Source organism: Pseudonaja textilis, chromosome 3, assembly GCF_049901715.1.
Source record: "Pseudonaja textilis isolate UNSWEBS1 chromosome 3, rPseTex1.2, whole genome shotgun sequence".
Lineage (NCBI taxonomy): Eukaryota > Metazoa > Chordata > Lepidosauria > Squamata > Elapidae > Pseudonaja > Pseudonaja textilis.
In genome coordinates this window covers 21,495,484-21,510,176 of record NC_141992.1, presented here as the reverse complement: position 1 = coordinate 21,510,176, position 14,693 = coordinate 21,495,484, and the positions used below count along the sequence as shown (strand labels likewise).

Below are 14,693 nucleotides of genomic sequence, written 5' to 3'. Positions count from 1 at the left end.
TAGTCTACATGCTAAAAACTCTATATTCAATCCCTGGCATCTCTATCTTAAAAGGTCCATAGACCACATGATAGGTAAAATGTCTACAGGCAGAATGAGAAACTATTCATATTATTAACCAAAGGATGATGATTCTTGGCTATGAAAAAAATTAGTCACTGCAAGGATAGGTAATTGGTCTTACTTTGCTTCCTTATGAAGTAAGATTTTGGTCCAGAGATTGTTATTACTTTCTAGCCACTTATAGGCTATTGCAGTTGAGTGCCTACTTATTTCAATTTCTCCCACCATGGTGTAGCTATCACCTGTTGCCTGATTGCTCCTTGTTTCCTTTCATAAAGAACTTGAGTTTGCATTCTACATTAGCACCTGATGATCCTGAAAGGAAGAATCCTAGAAACTGGATAATGAGAGTAAAGACAAGACCCCTTCACTACCATTGATAGAATTGTTTGATTCAGTTGCCTTCCAGCAAATAAGCAAATTAAGGCATTACATGAATAAATGACAGCGTCTGCCATACTACTGTCATCAAGTCATTCAGCCAAACACTTCCTACAACAGCATCTCTAAAACTCATCTGAACAATATAGGAAGCACTCCATATCATTATAGCTATTATAGTGATGATTATGATTATGGCAGGCCAAGGATACTAATGCAAGAAGCAACTTTGCAGAACATGAATAGTGCATTTAAGAGGCTGTTTAAGGTGCACATTGTTGATGATTTATTGAGAGTTTGGGCTAATGTGAGTGCTTATAGGAAGAAAAATTTCATCCAAATCTGCTTGAAAGCAAACAGAATGGAAGAATTCACCTGGAAGCAAGCTAGTGTAACAATATTGATAATTCAGAGGAGGAAAAGCATTCAATATTATGTGGGAGGATCATTACTCCTTTTGGAAATGGGAAACTATACTTAAGCTGAGCAGCCACTGTTTCAGAGAAAGTTCAGCTCCCAGGCAGTATCCATACTGTGTTGTACAGCAGGGTTTCCTCAATTAACTTTGTAAGCTACACCACGCTAGGCTAAAATGTGATAAGTTTAGTGAGAATTCAGCCATAATAAAACCCAAATTATAAAATAAAGTTGCCTGCTGGGAGCATAAGTGGCCAGAACATAGGTTGGAATATGATTAGCTGTAGAAATACTGTTATTCTTCTGCTGAAAATATTGATACGTTTGATAGATTCTGGAGTCTAGCCATTACAAAGCTGTAATGCAAGTTTAAGACTTGTGGACTTCAACTCCCAGAATTCCTGAACTAACATGACTGGAGGAGGAATTCTGGAAGCAGAAGTCCACAAATCTTAAAGCTGTCAAGTTTGAAGACCCCTGATGTAATGTAACAGAACTGAAAAGGATTCATTTCAGACTCACAGGTGGGAAATTGATAATTTGGAAGCTATTCAGTTGTGTGCTCTTAAGCCCTAATTTCATTTGACAGTGACAACTTCCAAAAGTAACCACAAATCCTGATTTAGTCTCTAGGTTTGGTTTGGTTTACTTGCACTTAATTCGCACTTTATTACAAAGTGGTCAAGGATAGTATATGCGTATCCTATCTTTTCTTCTACAAGACTTTTTCTAGTCTGTGGCTCTTCCCTTGCAATTAAATCCAAGTTTCATATAGCTTTTCTAGCAAAATACAAAACAAAGGAAATATGGTGAGCCATTCTAACCATTACCATATTGCTTGGATTATTAAGATGGGAGAAATCGATCTCCAAATCCATGGAGTAAACTTTCCAGCCTTTGTGTTGTGTTATGTTTCCATTGAATGTGTTGGGACGAGAACTCTCAGAATTCCCAGATGACAGGAAGTTGTTTTGAAAGATAGACTTGGATTTTTTTCAATCAATTGTTGAGAGGTACACCAAATGGTCTCTTCCTGAAGATCTTCCAGTAGAAGCTAGCTACTCTTCTGGTAGAGATTCTTTAATTTTAGGGCTCCTGATGTGAAAGCTGATATCTGTGATTGATATGATTCATTTGGAGACCCAGAAAGAATGAGGGTTAGTTGGCATCAACTGTATTTTTTAAAAAGCATGCCTTTCCAAATTCAGGATTCTGTTTTGCTATTGTGATAATAGTGATCATCACTTGCGCTAGCACTTTTTTTTTTAATCCTTCAAAATGTAAATTGGGCAGTCATATGTCAAGATGTGATTGTGTTTACATCTAAGGCAGAAATTTAATTGGGCATTTGTGCCAGCATTCAACAGAATTACAGAAGAAGAGTGTTGGAAGGGAGGTCTTGTATTCCAACCCACTGCTTAAGCAGAGACTCTACCATTTCAGACAAATGCTTATCCAATCTCTTCTTAAAAACCTCCAGTGATGGAGAACTCAAGTTTCTGAAGGCAAGTTGTTCCAATGATTGTCCTCACTATCAAGACATTTCTCCTTATTTCTAGGTTGGTTTTCTCCTTGATTAGTTTTCACCTATTGCTTTTTGTTCCGTCTTCAAGATTATGAGCACCTCAACTTTTTGGGTTAAAAACAAACAAAAATGTTTTCTATCAAATATTACCAGCCATCAAAATAGAAACCTCTCAGAAGGAGAGTGCCCCTAAATTTGGGGTTTGTGTCACCATTGCTCCTGCAACTAACAAGTCAAGCTTATTTTATAAGCAGCTATTATTACCACATGGAACTTCCAACATTAAGTGGGCTTTTAAAATAGAAATTATCACAGTGCCATGTTTGTTTTGAGTCAATGACAAAACCAAAACCAAAGGGTAGACACATTCTATGTTTTGGCACTCAAGTAAGGGAATATATAATACACCTTACAATTTCCTATAAAGTGCACCATCTGGTTTTACTAATCTGGATCTTGGAGCTGATGAGGATGGAAACCTAATACATGGAGGGCAACAGGTGGCTTTCTAATAGAATATAATATGCATCTAATGTATATGATCTATAACTAAAGTCAATGCCAAAAAAGCAATGGAGTGTAGATTGGTCTATAGGTTGGCTGGCAAATAGTTACTGAATTAGAGTTCCCCATTTATAAAAGTATTCAGAGTTTGAATGATGGCAAACATGAAAAAAATATTATGCCATTGCAACACTTGTTTTATCATTTTAATGGAACTGAACAGTTCTTTGGAAGTAGATGAAAAGACCGGACAAGGAGCTGGGTCGAATTAAAATAAATAAATAAGTATGAAATAAATTGGCAAAAGGAAACTGTCAGGGAATTGCTAAGAGTACTTGAGAAGATGCTTGACAATGTTCTGACTGAAAGGTTATAAGAGGTGAGAAAGTGCATAACTGGGGAAGCAGAGTGTGAGTTTTATGTTAGGCTTCCTGCGTGCAGACTCAAGAATGCAATCCATCTGATTGCTCCAATACTTCTTGGAGGAAAGTTACAGCATTCTCGAATGGGCTTTACTACAGCAGTTCTAGTCCCGACTATTCTGAGAAGCAGCATCATGGTCAGATATTTCATAATGTATATTAAATTAGGTGATGCAATCTTGATGGCATTGTCACTATCTTTAGGAGTATCAAGTTGAATGAATCATTTCCATTTTTAAAATGTCCTCAATCTTTAAAGGTGGCTGAAGCTCGGTTTGGAATCAGTTACCCAAGTTCAAAATCTAGTCCTGCCACTGTGGCCAATATTTTATTGCGTGTCTGAGATAGTAAGGTGGCATAACTTCCAAAGATTGGGGCAAAACTGTGCCTAAGCACTGTGAAGCCCTTAGCTATTACATGCTAGGCAAGCAATATTTCTCACACAAAACATGCCAATTTCCTCTCCCTAAATTCTGAGAGTGAACTTACTCTATATACAGAAACTGATATTCTAACAAATCAGATGCCAAGCTGCTATATTTTAAATTAACATATTTTACTATCTCAATCACAGCAATCTCATACAATAAGTTACACATAAAAATATCTTTAGCATAGTATCACATTTTTCTGAACTACAGGTATTTCATGATAAGTATATACATAGGACTGTTTTATTAAAAGCAAAATAGTTAATCCCTGCTAGGTTCACTGTATAAAGTACGTGGCATCACAGTTTTTAGTTAGTGTTATGTGAATAACAACGTGGTATCCAAACAAGAGAAAATTAAAAACTATATAGTATAGCAGCCAGCTAATAACAGCCATGATGCTTTAAAAGGTTGAAGAGAAACTCAATACAACAAAATAAACTATACAAGCAGATTCTTTAGAAAGACTAGAATTCTTTTAAATTTGACATTATATACACATTGTATCTACAGGTATATTATTATACACTGATAAAAGCCCATCTATAATTCTGAAAACTTTAATAACTCACATAAACAGTGATTCTATTAAGTTTCTTGTTGGTGGGAAATAAAATACTGAATGTAGAAAGCCATTTTGATCTTTTTTTTTCAGATTTTCTTGAATGCGTATTCTTGTTTTGATACTATTTTGCTGTTGGCAACTTTATATAACGTTTGAAGATGTCATTAATGACAAAAAATGTCAGCAAACGTACAGATATTTATTGAATCCCCTTTGAATTCATACCCGCCCTTGCTAATCTTCTTCCCACCAACCCCTCCCTGCACTGATAATCACTGGCCATTCGTATAAGTTTCATCACATGAAAGGTAAAAGGATTATATTCTTACAAATCCTAAAATCAACAACCATGCTCTTAAAATGTACAGTTTTAGGTCAAGGATAATGTTCCACAGAATTCAATGCAATGGCATAAAAAGGCTACATAAATGTTAGGAGTGACACCTTGATACACTGGAACTAGATCAAATTATGCATTTAAATCTACCTCCAGGATAGAGAAATTTTAATGGCTGGCAACAGCATGAACTCCTCTCCTCATTTTTGTTTTAATACAACCAAATTGCAGTGGAGTACAGCTATGTGGAGTCTATGTAAACTTACTCCCAAATGTGTGAATGAGAGACAGCATAAGTAAATGTGTGTGTGCTTAACTCTTTCTAATATTGAGTTTAAAGAAAGTTATGTATCCAACTGTTTCTGATTCAGGAAGCAAAATTTCATCTGGTTGAAAGGAATAAAGAATTGATTTCTAGGAACAAGTCTGTATAACAATGGTAATATGCTGCAGGTCAAATAAAGTACAAAGTAAAATGTTATCTGAAAAAATAACCCAGAGAGTTCAATTACTAGTACATGATCTTACCCATTTTCAAAAGACCACATATTGAATATATTTATTAAAATAAATTACTTCCAAATTAACTCATTATAGTAAAATAAGAATCCGATACATGTGCAACAGAAGAATTATCACTGATTTTTAGAAAACAGAGCACTCCAGGCATAATGTAACATGTACAAAGTGATATCTTTAGAATACTAGAACAGTCAAACAAGAGGATATTTTGGCAATGTGGACAGTAAACACTCGGTTTAAAATTTAATGTTATATTTTTGAGAGAGAAAATCTTGGAAAGTTCGCAAAATGATGCCATCCATGATTTCTCTACTGGAACCTAGGAAATGTAAGTAAAACTTCATTTTTGTTTTTTAAAAAATGGGTGTGGAAGGGATGAACTAAGAGCAAACATATATGTGCATGTTTTGTATAAACTTCAAACAATTTTACAACAATCTAAACATATGTTGTTCTTGGCTCTTAAGTTGCCCTTTTAGTTACTATTCTGGTGCTATGTTACATAAATGAAGCAAACACAGCAATGAGAAAGAGCTATGATTTTTTTTTAGTAAAAGAAAGTAAACTGATTGCCTGGTTCTGAAAAACAAAAACAAAAAGAAGTGCCTCTCTTCCTCATCTAAATGGAAAAGCAACTAAAGGTTGCCTAAAAAGAATAGCAGCATCAACTTGACCATAAACATTTATAAAAACCACATCATTGGGATTGGCACCTATGCTGTATACACTATTAATAGGGCATGTCTATTTCTCTTCTCTTAAAAGTTTGCTAAAATATTTATCGGCATATTTGTGTTTTTAGCCCTTTTGCCCCAAAATAAAGGATTCTGAAAAAATATTTTCTTTAAAAAAAAATTATCTATAAACCAGGTGCGAGAGCTGGTTTGATTTGTAGTTTAACTGATTGTTTGGCAAGAATCTGTGAACCTCACTTTTTCGACAGCAGGGATCATAATAGTAAGCATTGAGGCAAGTATCACAGGAAACTTTAGAACAATAAGTGCATGTGTTGGCAGCTCCTGAACGGTTGCAAAAGCCACAGCGAGAACCCAACGCTTTGGATTTCGAACTGTGAGATGCTCGCTCTTGAGTCTGTAGCATATATTGTGGCTTCTCCCTTCCAGAAGATCCAGGTGTACTTTCACCTGAAAGTGATTTGAGTGAATAGTTGCTTTGTTTTATTGCTGGATATTCTTGTCTGCAGATAAGTACATTGTCACATTTTTGGCAAATGGAGGTGCCGCAAGACAATCCGCAATTTTGGCACTTAAGGGAAGAGGTCTCTTTGGCTAGATGGGTACGTTTATGGTAACTTGGATTGGCGTCATTTTTGAGCAGCCACACATCATGCTTAGAGGATTCTTGTCTTTTAAACACGCTTCTAGAATCAGGGTCAGTATATAAATCTAAATCATCTTGAGGGGAATAATAAGTACTAAGTGGCATACCTGTTCTTAATATGCCATTGGTGTGGGATGAAATTGGTAAATATTCCTCAGTACATCCATGTGGAGAACTGGACATGGCTAGGAGGGATGGCGAAGGTCGGATGATTTCATCTTTAATGTCATCTTCAGTATCAACCAAAATGGGCTCTTTCCGGAAACTCAATGATGCCATCACAGGTGGCTTCTTACTATCCAAGTAATTATCATACGTGTCCACTGATTTAGAAGGTTTGCTAACTTTGGGTTTGAAATAATCTTTAGAGCCTCTTTCACTGGCAGATTTCTGAAGTACCATTCGTGACATGGAAGTGTTTAGATTCTCTTTGCATTCAGCACGGCGTTTCAAAGCATCTGAACAGCCACGAACATCATCGTTGCTATTTTTTCTCTCCTTTACAATGTCAAGTTCAGAATAACCTTTTTCCTTCACCTGCAAGTGAATTTCGATCAACTGTTCACATTCTGTTTTGGCCAGAAACAGTTCAAATGATACCATCTTGACTTGAAATGTATCAACCAGGTCTTTGAGTTTATACATAGTTCCAAGTTCTTGAACGTATCCCATCAAATTTAATATCTGTTTTATATCCTCATCAGATAATGTAGACTTTACGTAATAAACAAAAGGGCCTGTATAAGTCTAAAAATAGGGGAGAGAAAATAATTATACATATATTAATAAAGTCAAACGTAATTTTAAGCTTCTTATATATAAAAAAAAATTCAAGAAATGTCTTAGAATATAAAGACTTCTTGGGCACTATCCAAACGAATTCTATTGATAAACCATCTAACTTAAACTTAATATCAAATTAATATTAAGCCATATTAATTTCTATCACAGTACATCAATATCAAGAATATGATAATCAATTTCAGTATTTGGCAAATTGGATAGTGGATTCTAACTGAAGACAAACTCTAGTTTATTCTAGTTATGAATTATCAGTTAATTTTTCGCTCGTATTATTTTTTGTCAGAACCAGAGGTTGCTTGAAGCTTTTCAGTAACTGAAACTCCAAAGAATATTTGACAAGAGGAGGAAAAGAGGAGTTGAAACTTTATAGGTAGTCCTCATTTAGCAACCATATTTGGTACTTGGCAACTCGGTCATTAAGCAAAATGAAATTTCGCAAAATGAAATTTCAATGGTGCTTATGATCATATTTCACTTTTCTATTGCTTTATAGGCCTGCAAAGGTCATAAATGCGAGGATTGGTCATAAAGTTACTTTTTAAATCACTGAAACTGAGAACAATTGCTCAATAAATAATTTGCTAAAGAATATTAATAATCTATATTAGTAGAAGTAGAAATATAGCTTCAGCATAGTTTTTGGAGACTTAGGCCCAAGATAGGATTGGTTTATTAACTTCAGTGTTATAGCAATAGCACCTAGACTTATATACCGCTTCACAATGCTTTACAGACCTCTCTAAACGGTTTTACAGAGTCAGCATATTGCCCCCAACGATTTGGCTCCTCGTTTTACCCACCTCGGAAGGATGGAAGGCTGAGTCAGCCTTGAGCCTGGTGGGATTTGAACAGCTGATAGTCAGCAGAAGTGGCCTGCAGTACAGCACTCTAACCACTGCGCCACAGAGGCTCTTGGTTATAAAAGCCATTTAGGATTCTTTTCTTACAGAAGGGACAGAAAACTTGTGGTACTCCTTCATCACTAACAAGAGTGGTTTGGGATTGCTAGACATTGAAGCCCATCAGAAACTAGAACAGTCAGTGGCCCCCAACCTTTGGGCTCCTCGGTTCTGTGGAGAGGTTCTTTTGCAGACTGGAGGGGGCGTGGTTTCACATGCTGCCTGCATCCTATGGATGGGGCTTCACTTGTTTGTGCAGCCTGGTTTCTGGCATGCCGCGGCCCAGGGCTGGTCCATGGACTAGGGGTTGGGAACCCCTGATCTAGAGGGCCATAGGAATTTTTAAATCTCTCCTTTACATGGAAGCATTCATTCAATTTTACTTCCATGTAAATGTCAGCATTATCAGGAAAATCTAGGATACAAACATGTTTGCTTCCCTTGAGAAAGTATTGTAGTCCACTTTTAAAAATCCTTTATGAAATGGTTTTGCCAAATAAATAACAGAATACCACCAAATGTTCATGTTTAAAATTATATTTCTCATTTGCATCTTATTTTTAAAGCATTTTCATTTCCTTTTTAGAACAAAGAAAATAAGAAGCCTGCAAAAAGGGATAGATAACATAATGGCTTGTAGCACTGTGGAAGATTCTTCATAAAATTTCCAAGAAATTCAAGCATACTGTACTTAGATCCCAAAATATATTTGTACAGGCTTACCTTTATATTTTTGAATTCCTTCTTCCAAGGGTAAAGAAAAAGATTAATTCCAACTGATTCTAGCACTTCGAATGCATTCTGGAGGGACTGCAGACTTGAAGCTCTCAAGGACCGAAGTGAATTTTCAGCCATTTCATAAAACTTAATTAACCGGAATCTATAAAAGGGATCAATCTTGGGAAAACAGAGTAAAGCTGAAGCTGCCATTTGTAGATTGGTAATTGGGCACTGCTTTCTGTCAGAGGTATCCAATTTAGATTCATGGAACTGTACATATTTCCTAAATACTTCGTCTTTGTATTTTGCATCCATCTGGAGTTGGATTTAAGCACGCTCGTGGGCGGCTATCTCATCGCATGCATGGCTCCCTTGGAGCCCACTGATCAACAGGCAATGTAAGACAGCAGCAGAGTAGATTCTAAAAAGGAGGGGGGAAAAAAGACAAATTGTATCATAGTGTCATTTACATTTTATCAAAAAGTATTTTCAACTATTATTTTCTGTCCTACAGAACTAAAGCTCCCCCCCCCACCCCAAGTTTCATTCTTTGTTTCTATTTATAGACACATTACTTCACATTGCTGTTTTTAAAATGCATGTTCTCGTCACCTCTTTTCTGCTTTTAAATTAATGGTTTTTTTTTTTCAATACAAAAAAAAATCCCCCCAAAAGAAACAAAAAAAACCCCAACAACCCCCAAACCCCAGCAGCCGTAAAATATGTTTTTTTATACCACTCCAAGCCATAAAATTCTTTAGAACACTTGTTATTTACATATGAATGCAAGAAAAAAACTTAAGTTCGGATCCAAAATACACCAGAAGAGCAAACAGAGTTGAACTAAAGCTTTTCTGAGGATGCCTTTCATTTCAGAAAAAGAATACAGTATTTCACATGAATCAACACAAAGAAACAAAGCTGAATATTATCTGGGCCGAAGTCTTGACTGCATGAATTCTCCAGTACTATTGCTGTTTGCACTAAGATACCTGATTTTTATTTCATTTTATACAGGAAAAATAGAATGAGAAGATACTGCAGAAAGGCAACAAGGTCTACTAATTATATAGCATAGAGTGGTTTCAAAATGTTTGTCCTTAACATGTTCATTCTGAACTGTATTTTACTAATCATCACAACTCGGAGAAAAATGCCTTTAATTCTTTAATTCTCAATAGAGGTGAATGTTCATACTTCTAAAATATAGAAGAACTGAAGGTTGCAAAATTGAAAAAAAAATGAGCAAGGCATGTTTCATATCCCTAATCTTTAAACAATCCAATAAACCTTTCTTGTTCTCTTTTGTTAGACAGAGAGTTGCAGCTAAACTAATCTGGGTTACAAAATTATAGCTGTTATCCAGATTCTCTCCACCTTCATCTACCCATTCAGAAATTTCCCATGTACATTGTTTTTAAGATATATCGTTTGGGATCCTGATTTTTAAGAACTCTTTAACATAGAACAATGTTGTTTGGTACAATACAGAACTGCTAATATTTAAAATACCAATGCAATGTAAATATATGCTTAAATGATAGTAGATACTAGCTAATAGCTTTATATATATATCAATCATTAAGTCTTTTGCAAACATAGTTTCTCTGACCGCACCTATAAAAATGATTACATCTGAAAGCCATTTAGAAAGAAAAAATCCAATCCCAATAAAAATTGTAATCATTTCCCATACTTTTATTGGAAGCAAATCCCATTGCCTTCAGTGTGATCACTGCTAAGTGAAAATGCATCAGGTAAGACCACAGTTGTGATACAACTCACAAATGCCATAAGATTATAATTACATTGCAGGTGTTACTTAAAGATTATCACATTTATATCCTGCTGCAATTATATACAGACTCCCAATGACTGATAATGTGAGAACAATAGCAAATAAAATAAAATAAAAATAAGGTAAAACATGAATTAGCATACAATCCAGTCTGCATGAAGGATAAGCCTTAAAACATCCCCTGGAAAAGGTGTTTTCATGAAGATTCTGGAAGGTGATTAGATTTGGGGCCAAATGCATTTCTCATGACAGAACCATTCCAGAAGGCCAGTCCAATGACAGAAAAACAGTGCCCTTGGGCCTCAGCATCCCTGACCACATGAAAAGGAAGGGGAAGGGCAACTACATTATGAAATAACAACAGTGAGAACTACAGTAGTGCAGTATAATGTTTTAAAGGATCAAGATAGGCTTTCTAACATTCAAAAAGTCTGTAGTTCAAATCTTATTTGATCTGTTCTATTTTTGACTATTACTAGATCTTGACTGGTTTTTATCATAGGTAGGTTAATTTTATCATACCCACACAGAAGTCCCACAAAGTTCAACAGCAATTAGTCCAAGATAACGGCCTTTAAAAACTAAAACCTTACACCTGATTAAAAATCCTGAATAAACACTTTATTTAAATTGCTTGTATAATTTTTTTTGAATCTCACTTCTCATCTACAATTTCTAGACTTATCATTCAGATATAGCACCTCTAATGTCTCTAACACTGGGCAGAAATGTGAAACTGATCATAATATGATTACTCAATAAGTTTAAAAGATAGACATTAAAAAGTTCTCCCCTCCCAGAACATAAACACACCCACAAAAGAGAATTTTTGATGCTGTCTCCAATACTGTGCAACCACTTCAAATATTCAATTCTCATTAAGAAATGTTGTTTGCCAAACAAGTACTTTTCTCTAACCTCAAGTTTCACCCAATTAGAAGGGTAGTATTTAAATGCCTTTCAAATTCTTCATTTAATTAAAGCTTAATACATATCTGTGGAAAACTGGCAAACTCGTACTTTCCACAGTAAGAATATTTTGAATTCCTTATATAACTTTTTCTATTTTTTTAAATGTAGTTCTTTGTCCACAAATATGGAAATGAGAGGGAGTATGATAGATAAACACATGAAGAATGTGCTGCCTAGGTTTATTAATATGATTCTAAAAGTTTTATTTCTCAGCAACATCCATTCTTTCATCCAGACAAACAGCAGACTGCAAAACACAATTTCAAATCTGGTAAATACAATTGTCCCCTTTCCCCTACATATTATAACACTTTGTATTTAACTTGCCACAAACATACATACACAGAGAGAGAGAGAGAGAGGCTTGAATGTACAAGAGCACCTTCATTTTCAAATGAGTATTGTCTGAAACAGAAACATCATTCAAGGCAAAACATTCATTTTTATCACAAAAATTCTTCCTAATAGTGACAATTTTAATTTCTCCCATCTTAACATCTTTTTAATTTCACTCTTAGTGTAATTGTTCTGAAATAATACACAATTCATATTTATCATAATACCAAATTATTAGGTTATGGTGGAAATCTGAAAAAAACCAAAATCACAAAATAGTAAACTATTTCTTTATTGTTGCCATCAAAATTACAGGGCCATGACCATTGTCACCAGAAGTTAAACATAACTCAAGGAGGAATTTACTATTAGCTAGAATACTGATGGATCAGATCAGTTAATATAGTATTTTATGATCCAATACTAAGCTGCATTTCAGACGTTCAGAAACACACACCGAGAAGGGTGATAAATCCATTCCACCATTGCTCTGCTACAACTACAATTTTCTTACAATACTTTTAGAATTTGTTTCTGATTGTCCAAACTATATTCTAAAAAACAAACCAATTAACACCTTGTCTAACACTTATCATAGCACAACAGATGGCTAAGCTATCTTGGCTGATTGCAAAAAAACTAGTAACCAGAGCTGATTATTATTTGAAAAGTATTGTATTGTATTGACTCCTGGTAACTGCCTGGACAAGTCCCTAAAGTTTTTGTGGGAAGTCGACTGGGCATTCAAAGAGTAGACTGAATGAATGCAATGTAAAGCTGAAACATTGGACAAGGCAGTTAAGATGTTCCCCATTCAAGAAGAAACATACCTTTTCCCAATATAACGCTGCACAAAATAACAGAGAACCCTCTTTAATGAAGTGTTTATTAGCTGCAGATTTTATATATATATGCCTCCAAGCACGGAATCAAACCGAACAATGAAAATTGTGATTAGGAATCAACTCTCTATAGGCTCCCTTATATTTCAGGAATATTTAAGGGCCTTAATTTACATCACACAGCTATATTGCATATTGCAATGCTTCTCACCCGCCATCCCTAGTGTCTCCCTTTTTAATTGTCTCCCTTTTTAATTACGATCTCTGTAAAACCCAAAAGAGCGACTAGAAACTCGGAAGGGGAGACAATACTGTATTTATTCACCGGCCCTCCAAACATCCCCTCTTCTGGACTTCTCACCGCTGGACAGCTGAGTAAGAGTCACTCTTTTCCTTGGGGATGTGCGGAGAGTCAAACCAACCCGCAGCCACATCCAATGACGCTCAAGGCGAACCTACCCGACGTCTACGAGTACAGCCCAGGACCGGTGCCAGGACCCGATCTCCTGCTTAGCTGAGCCTCTGTCCTCCCTCTTCGCTTCGCGCCCACCGACTCTTCGCTTCTCCCACCATGCGAACTGCGGGAATCAGGCAGCAGCAGCCCACCTAAAACCACCGACCAGCAGCCATCTTCAATACTAGCCAGACCGGAAGGCACCTCAGCACCCGGAAGAACAATCCTCTCTCTCTCTCTCTCTCTCTCTCTCTCGCCCCCACTCTCCCGTTTTCTACAAAAAACCCGGAAATGGTATTCGTCTTCGTGTCTTGCCCCTGACGACTTTTTGCTGAGAGCGCAGGCGCAATTTCCCAGGGCTCGCGGAGGTACTGACACAGACGACACACGCGTAAAGCGCATGCGCATGATTTTCCAATCGGTGCCCGCTCTGCTGCATTTGCTTTCCAAACTGAACGGATGGAAACCGTTGACTATCCAAGACAAATAAGGATGCATTGTCGCCTACGTTCCTGAGAGTTTCCTAAATCGTCCTATAAGAGGAGCAGATAAGAGCTTCAGTTTTCAGCAACTCTACCTAAGAATGGCCAGTTAAAAAGGAATTCCGGGACACCAACTCACTTTCTGTGGACTTCTCCAACTTGGTGCTCCAACTGTCCTGAGAATTGCAGTCCAATATCTAATAATACTAAGATGGAAAAAAGAGTGGGTGAAGGTCTGCAAGGCTCTTGCTATTTTTTCTGAGAAAAAATAATATGCTCTTTTCAGAAAAAAATATTTCTGTGGTAACAGCTTACACTATCTTCTGGAGTCAACCCCTTAGCTTTTTGCAAAATAATTGTAATGAGGAAAACATATCACACCAGGAATCACTGAGTTATACTAATGACAATATGCATTGTGATATTATAATGCAAGGTGTTTAATTTATGTATTTCGATCTGATGTTGGGATGCAATCATGAAAATACAGGTTTGTGTCAATGCATATTTTGTTGGGTTTTTTAAAATATCATAGTTTGCACTTAGAATAAGGAATAGTGTTGAATGAGAAACAAGTCAACCATATTAACTGTGTGAACTCAGTCTGTTAATGTTTAGAGGGTTGTACAAATTAAGAGAAAAATACACAATGTAATTATATACTGTAGTTGTATGCATATGGTATTTTTAACATACTGTAACCTTATATTTTTGTGAAGGGGACAAGTCCTCAAATGCAATTCTGCTGCTGGGGAATGTCCTGGGATGCATTCTGATAGTACACTCTGCAGTACTTATTAGAATGCAGTTCTTTCTGTCTCCAGTCCTGTTCTGGAAACATGGTGAATAGAATGCTTTTTACATTCCTCTCTGCCTTT

At 36.2% G+C, this 14,693-nt stretch overlaps 1 protein-coding gene across 1 annotated transcript; it reads right to left on the bottom strand.

Moving 5' to 3' along the window:
* Window positions 1-3,851: 3,851 nt before the first annotated feature.
* SPATA2 (spermatogenesis associated 2) lies at window positions 3,852-13,678 on the bottom strand. The gene is made up of 3 exons (XM_026697495.2): window positions 13,339-13,678; window positions 8,935-9,352; window positions 3,852-7,255 (listed from the first exon to the last, which is right to left on the bottom strand). Exons 2-3 carry the CDS (start codon window positions 9,244-9,246, stop codon window positions 6,023-6,025), a joined length of 1,545 nt encoding a protein of 514 aa, XP_026553280.1. The 5' UTR covers window positions 9,247-9,352; window positions 13,339-13,678; the 3' UTR covers window positions 3,852-6,022.
* Between the last annotated feature and the right edge of the window lie 1,015 nt (window positions 13,679-14,693).

Bases quoted from the DNA above. Each gene is read 5' to 3' on its own strand.
- SPATA2 (XM_026697495.2), bottom strand. From the start codon at position 9,246: ATGGATGCAAAATACAAAGACGAAGTATTTAGGAAATATGTACAGTTC. The intron at 7,256-8,934 runs GTAAGCCTGTAC...CCCTATTTTTAG, and splicing joins AGGAATTCAAAAATATAAAG to ACTTATACAGGCCCTTTTGT.